The sequence below is a fragment of the Carlito syrichta genome, unplaced genomic scaffold (assembly GCF_000164805.1).
Source record: "Carlito syrichta isolate Samal-C Ts95f unplaced genomic scaffold, Tarsius_syrichta-2.0.1 Scaffold304708, whole genome shotgun sequence".
NCBI classification, from domain to species: Eukaryota; Metazoa; Chordata; class Mammalia; order Primates; family Tarsiidae; genus Carlito; species Carlito syrichta.
This window is the reverse complement of record NW_007248804.1, coordinates 577,720-585,113: the sequence shown is the minus strand read 5'-3', so window position 1 is coordinate 585,113 and position 7,394 is coordinate 577,720. Positions and strand designations below refer to the sequence as shown.

Genomic DNA, 7,394 nt, shown 5'->3' with positions numbered 1-7,394 from the left:
CCAAAAAAAAAAAAAAAAAAAAAATCGTCCACAATGCAAGAGAGGTCTCATAGAGCAGCACCTCCAAGCCATCCTCTAGGCACCAGCAAAACAGGGCTTTTGCCAGTTTTCATTGGTTCCAAGATGCACATTTTCAGGTTTTTGAGTCCCCACAACCCATCTGACATCATTAGACCTCAACACCATTGTTAAAATACCAGCAGTTGGCCAGGCGTGATGGTTCAAGCCTGTAATCCCAGCATTTTGGGAGACTGTGTAAGTCTCCGACTCAAAAAAAAAAAAAAAAAAGCCAGCAGTGGGCATGTGGGGAGCAGAGTGAAGCCAGCTCTCTGGCTGTGTTTCATAGGCCTCCTTGGGCTCCCCTTGGCATTAGGTTCTGACACCAAAGGAGAAACAGAGCTTGGCTGGCTGGGAGACAGAGGAAGGTCATAGTCTTCTCTCCTTTCCCTGAAAGACTTGGGGACACTTCTCAATTCTCTTTGATTTGTCTTTAGAAGCTCTTAGTATAGAAAAGGGTCTGTTTATGAACCATGTAAATGAAAAGCAGTTACCAACGACTCCGCAGCAACACAGGGAGGATGATTTCCCTGCTGGGAGGAAACCACTTACAGTTCTGAGCCCAGCTTGGGAGCTGACTAATTGGGGTGACTCTAGACAGAATCTTGCCCTATAAGATGGTGGTGTGAAGGGGTTCACTTCTGAGGACCATCTCATCACAGTGTGTAGTAATCACAATTCTAAAATAACCATTTTTCCTTCCCTTTTCTCAGTTTCCCCAATTCAAATCATTGCCATCATTTTACTCTTTTATTGCATTTGATTTTGACCTTCACCAAAAAGTTGGCCCTGTGTTGCTCAATTGGTGGCTTCCTCTCCTTAGAAACCGGGTTACATCAAGATCAAAGTCTGTTGATATGGCCAAAGGGACTTTTAATATTTGCAGTGTCTTAACATCAAACAAGCATATGACGTCCTGTGACAGGACAGGTAAGATTTTGGACAGACTTTAGCCAGGTCATTTGTACCAATTCTCTCAGGTAGGACATAGGAAATGGCTTTTGCCATCTTTCAATGGTTCTGAGATGCACATTTTTAGGTCTTTGAAATCAAGAGGCAACTTTCAGTCAAGGGTGTCATGTCCTTACTATCGGCCTGGAGTGAAGGCAGTTGCTCCGGGAGAGGACCACACTGTTTCTGGGACCACCGAGCCTCAGCTTGTTGGGCATCACTCTCTCTGCCTGAAGTTCTTTTGGGCCACGCTGATTGTGCAAATTCGGACAGCAAAGCTGCGTGAGTACCCCGCCTGGGAATTCTATTCTCAGAGGAGGGTTTTTCATCCCCACCTAATGTCAAGGTTGAAACACACAGATTTCCTTGCTCTCCCTTTCTGCATGATGGCTTTAGTTCTCATTTACCCTTCACTGAGGGTGTAACAATGGGGGTTGAAAGGAGTTTCCTATTAGGCTCCCCATCATGGGCTTTTAAAACAATTCTTAGCGGTCTATAAAATAACAATGCATACTATAATCATGGTTTCTCATATTTGATGAAAAAAGTTTCTGTTACAAATATTACATATGATATTTGAAACGACCCTCAAGCTTATAGATAGGATGTTGAAGAAATGGTCTCACAAGCTCCAGACCCCCTGGCCTGTTCTAAACCACTTTCTGTCTGTGCTGCTCACTGGGCACTCTCCCTTTAGCATGTGGGGCTGTTGACTTGCCCGAGTGGCTTCTTGTGACTTCTGGGATAAAGGCCGAGCTCTCTAACATAGCCAGAGACCTGCCGGTCCTGCCTGCTCTCCAGCTGGGCCAACACCACACTCGGACTCTCTCCTCTCCAGTTTTGTCTTGGCATTTTCAGCCTTCTGTGCCCCTGACATCACAGAGCCCTGGCATAACAGCTCTGCCAGGAACACTTCTCTCTCCCTGGTTGGCTTAGCTGGGGGCATCTCCAGCATTCAGGGCTTTGGGGATGCCGCCCTTGATGGGCTCAAACCCCCACTGCAGGTGCCTGCCATGCTGCCTGATTCTCTCATGCTGTACATACCAGCTGCCAGTCTACGTTTGTGTGATTTGTGAGCAGTGTTTGAAGCCTTCATTGGATCGAGCATCCGTGAAAGCAGAAAATGGGCCTATTTTTACTCAACATGGGGTTTCTGGAGTCGAGGTGAGAATCTGGAAGTTGGTAGATGTCTGACTGTTATTTAGGAATCTGGGAATAATCTGCCTCTACAAGCTGAGAGGACACTCCTGGAATCTGGACAGTTAGGGGAAACAGAAAGAGCGGGATACTTGCCATCTGAAGGCCTCCACTTTGCCACTGATGATGTAACCTTGGGTAAGTCAAGACCTCTGTTTCCTCATCTCTAAATCAGGAATATCATTTACCCTGTCTCTATGATAGGGATGTTTTGTGAGGCTGTGAAGGCACTTTGAAACTATATGGTCGGCCGAGTGCAGTGGCTCAAGCCTGTAATCCCAGCACTTTGGGAGGCTGAGGTAAGAAGATTACCTAAGCTCAGGGGTTCGAGACCAGCCTGGGCAATTTGGTGAGACCTCATCTCTGCAATTAAAAAAAAAAAAAGCTGGGCATGGTAGCGCATGCCTGTAGTTCCAGCTACTTGGAAGGCTAAGGCAGAAGGATCGCCTGAACCCAGCAGGTTGAGGCAGTGGTGGCCGTGAGTGTGCCACTGTACTCCAGCCTGGACAACAGAGTGAGACTGACTCCAAAAAAAGAAAAAGAAACTATATAATCCATCTCTGTACCCCCAAGTTTCTAGCAGAGCGTTGGACCCATGCTCTGTCGCTGTCTATATAAGTGGGTTGCCTGGCCCCTCCTCTAGGACAAGGGAAATGAGATCTTAACATCCTCAGAAAGGGTGCTCAAAGCTTTTGGTCATGGAATCTCCTGCTCTCCAATCTTGTCTTTCCTCTTCACAAGTCCTCATGGAATTTCTCAGACCTTCAGGGCCCAGGGGCCTAGTCTTTAAGGAAAGGAAGTTCCTATTGGAATAACTTTTGGTCTTCAATCTCAACACAAAGTTGGGTCCTTAGCTAGAATAGGGGAAGGGTGGAGAAGAGAAAGATGCTACTTGCCTTCCTGCTCTGCAGGCTGGTTTTTAGACAGGGACAGGGCCGGTAGGAACATACCTGTGCCTTCAGGGATGTCGCTCTTGGGACAATTATCTGCAGGTGTATGCATCCTACCTCCACCTGGCAGAATACAGGCAGTGGCTTACTTTGCCTCTGGGATCTGAACTGTAATATTAAGGTGGATATTTGCAGTGAAGCCTCACTGCTTTCTCTTGTGTACCTCATCTCAGAGATGTGCGGCATCCTGGGTTTCCGTTTCATCTGTATCAACTGGCTATAGCTGATACAAGTCACTTTCCCTTTCTGAGTCAATTTTCTCATTAGTTACATGGAAATAATAATATAATAACAACAACAATAAACCACCTACTTTCCTGTCTCACAGAATCCTTTAAAGAATCAAGTGAGGTCACAGACATAAGTGCTTGGTAAGTGAAAAGTCCATGATAACGAAAGGTGATGTTATTTTCTCTGTGTATTTGAAATCCCTGCTTTCTGTAGCAGGAAAGCACCATGCTGACTTAGTTATTCCCAATTAACTCAAATATTACCCAAGTCCTGCAATCCATAAAGCATGTAGTCAGGAAGTGAGAGGTGAACAAATCCTCATCACAAATCAATTCTCAAGCATCTCCCCAGGGCCAGCCATCCTCCCTCTGGAGAAGGGTGCTCTGAGGTTATGCATTCTCTAATTGTTTTAACAGCTTGGTTGCCCAGCCAGCATCCTCCCAGAAAACCAGATTGGTGAGGAAAGGTGCTGAGTGAATAATTAACTAGCACCTCAGCGACTCTGGATTCTGTGGAGGGGGTGGAAGGCTATGCTACAGACACACACCCCTGCAGAGTAATTCTAGCTGGATGCCGCAGCAGGGTGGAGGTGAACATGCTTCTGCAAAGCACCCAGGACGCATTAATGACTGGGTGCTGGTGCTCAGAGCTTCCAGTCAGCCAGGACCTCTTTGGTGCATGATCTGTTCAGCAGCTCTGACAGGGATTCACTGGCATCCTGGAGGAACACGGAGCCCAGGCCATCTGCGCCTCTGCTCTCCAGCCGGAAGCTACCCGCTAGTTCCTGGATCCACTGGAGATCTGCCGAGAGCTCCTGTCTCAGAGCTTCAAACTGGGCCTGCAGATGATCCAGTTTCCTGGCCACACTTCCGAGGCTGGACCCTGTCGCCTGGATGTCTTCTCGTAGGAGCTTCCTTGAGGACTCTACCTTGCGGAACTCATATCTGAGCTGGGACACATCGTGCCAGGCACTCTCGCTCTCCTCTCGGTACCAAGCTTCCTTCTCATTGAAGATGGACACCAGGGCCTCCACATCATCCTGGATAGTATCATAAGTCCCTGCCAGGGCACAGCAACCCTGGTCCACCTGGGCCACATCCTCCACCACACGGGCAAAACGCTCGAAATTGACATAGGTGTTGTTGGGGGGCATGCTTGAGTGGCATTTGAGGGTGTACTCTCTCAGGCGCTTGGTCTTAAGCTGAGTGGGCTCTGTCTTGCGCTGTTCAGGGGCTCTGACTTCTCCTTCCGACTGGTGGATGTTCAGACAGAAGAACCAGAGTGTTAATCTCCCACATGCTCCAGAGGGCAGTCCAAGGTGTGGGTAGAAGACACACACACTGCCTCTTTGGCGTTCCCTGCATGCATCAGGCCGTGGGAGGGCCAGGGTGGGGCAAGCGCCCCCACAGACCATAAGAAAGGTTCAGGAGTGTGGGCATGCTGCCCGCATGCTCATTTCCGGGCAGAAGGACCCTTGGCCATTAGAGAGGACCTCCACACACACAGCATTAAGGGGTGCTAACACAAGCAGGCTACAGCAAGAATTCTGCAGGCATCCACTCAAGGGCAGACACACAAGGCCATGGCTGGCACAGGGAGGCTGAGGAGCATCTCTCCTTCAGGGCCTCTTGGGCCTTGGCAACACTCAGCATGCCGACAGGAGCAGCCCAAGAGACTCCCATACCTGGGAGGCCCCTGGCCTTCCCTATCCTTCAATGAGCCAATGAAGCAGACCTCCTCCCAGCCCTCCTTGCTCTCCATATCCCACAGGCCTCAACCCCTCTTCTTCTTTTAAAATTTAATTTTAGGGTTGTGAGGTACATGGGAGTATTTGCCACATGAGGAAATTGCATGCAGGTGAGGTTTGGGCTTCAGGCGAGCCCTCTCTCCCCTGGTAGTGGACATGGCGCCCAGTGGCTGATTGTGTATCCCTTGTTCCCCCTTCTAGCAGTGTCCAGGTCAGTTGTTCCCGTCTTTGTGCTCACATGCCCAATGTTTCAGGCCCACTCATGGCCTCACCCCTTCTTTTTTTTTTTGAGTCAGAGTCTCACTCTGTCACCCAGGCTGGAGTGCAGTGGCACACTCACAGCCACCTCAGCCTTGACCTGCTGGGCTCAGGCAGTTCTTCTGCCTCAGCCTTCCAAGTAGCAGGAACTACAGGTGCGCGCCACCACGCCCGGCTAATTTTTTTGATTTATCGTAGAGACAGGGTCTCACCAAGTTGCCCAGGCTGGTCTCGAACCCCTGGACTCAGGCAATCCTCTTACCTCAGCCTCCCAAAGTGCTGAGATTACAGGTGTGAGTCACCGCACCAGGCGAGTCTCACTCCTTATCTGTATACTCAGACCATCCTCACTGGCCTTCTCATTTAATAATTAAGGTTGAATGGGAAGTCTGGTGACATCCCTGAGTGTGCATAGCTGGCCAGCCAGCAGAACGAGAGCTAGGATCCTAGTCTCTGAGTCCCACCCTCACAAGTGCTTTTCACTATACCAGACCATGAGACCCTCTAAACAATCAGCAGCTAGAAGCTCAGCTGCAAGGCGAGTTAGACAAGCATTCACCTTTTTGCTCTGACCCTCTCCAGAGGAAATGAAATTTCTCTAACAGTGGCTGCCATCCCCATTTCTGAGGCCTCATGGGGCCTGAGGGAGCCGGATGACTGATCCGAGCATCATCCTTGACTCAGAGCCCTGCAAGTCTGCAAGTCTGAGAGGAGGAGCCCTGGTTACAAAGCTGGGGTTTTGAATTACCACTGGTCTCTCTATGACCTGGGAGTCCTGATTTCTGCCTGGAGAAGTGGCAGTGATACCTCCCCTCCAGGAAGAACACTTTGCAAGTTAGCCCCCAAGGGCCTTCAACTGAGGCTTGTGAGGATTTCATTTCATGAGTTACCTGAAGCGGTGAAATGCAAGCATAAAGTAGAGTAAACCTATCTGAACAAGCCCAGGCCCTCGGCAGCCCCTGACTTGCTTTCGTCTGAGCCAAGGTCAGTGTTTCAAGCAAAGACCTCCCCACCGGCTCTCTGCACCTGGCTGTCCCAGCTGGCCCTGGCAACAGAGCGGGGACCCTCTGCCCAAGGAAACTCGCGGCTGTGCCCTTACCGTGATCCAGGGATGTCTGAGAGCCTCCTGGATTGTGAGCCGTTTCCTGCAATGAGGATTAGGAAACAATGATGTCCCATGAGGACAGAGGCTGGGAGCAAGTCTTCATTTCCACTCTTTCAAAACCTCTGTGTTGGCATTCTTTGACCCCCGCCATCAAACCAGTATAATGCAGAGAAGGATGGCAACTAGTTGCACACCCTGCACTCCAGGGGAGGGGGCCCAGGTAGAGCCTTCGATAGTGACTTTCCTTCCTAGACCCTCACCTTCAGTCCCAAAGCCAAAAGGCCTGATGCTACACTGGAAAAGAATCTGAAGTAGTCTGCTGGGCTTCCAGAATCCTTCCTAAGCCAGCTTTCCATTGCTAAACCTCTGGTCTTCGTTTTTCTCTTTCCCTTCCAGATCCCTCCCCTGCCTTTTGCTGCTCTGTACCCAGGTAAGTGACCCTTCTTAGCACTGCGCTTAGGCAGGAAAACCAGGACCCCTGCACTTCAGAGAACCCCACTCTGGCACTCTCTGAAGTCTGGGACTGAGAGGACATGGCGTGCTAGTCGGTGGCCCTTTTCTCTGCCCCATCCAGGTCATGCTGTGGGCACCCAGTACCCTATGATTCCTTGCCCATCCCTTTTTGACTCCACAGCCACGGGGCTCACTTTGGGCCCTGAAGAAGGGGTAGGATTAACATGTCTCCCATCTTCCCTCTGTACTGACCTTTGTGAGCCCACTTCCTTCCACTGAACCCCAACCTGAATTGGCTTGAAAACCCCAATTCAAAATGGAAAATCTGAGTTCCAGGTGCCTTTGGGACAGACCACACAGTAATGAGCCCTAAGGAAATCCAGTCTGACTTCCTACACACACACACACACACACACACACACACACACACACACACACACACACA

The 7,394-nt window shown here is 49.9% G+C and overlaps 1 protein-coding gene across 2 annotated transcripts in view; it reads right to left on the bottom strand.

Annotated features, from left to right (window-relative positions):
* Positions 1 to 7,394, bottom strand: part of DAPK2 (death associated protein kinase 2) — a 136,280-nt gene that overhangs the window by 12,258 nt on the left and 116,628 nt on the right. Inside the window, exons 8-9 of one of the 2 annotated variants that reach the window (XM_008060715.1) lie at positions 6,491 to 6,536; positions 4,030 to 4,638 (exon numbers count right to left, since the gene is read on the bottom strand). In XM_008060715.1, the coding sequence (XP_008058906.1) occupies positions 4,030 to 4,638; positions 6,491 to 6,536 (655 nt within the window). Of the gene's footprint in view, positions 1 to 4,029; positions 4,639 to 6,490; positions 6,537 to 7,394 lie in introns of those variants that run through there. The other variant, XM_008060716.1, reaches the window with a different exon arrangement.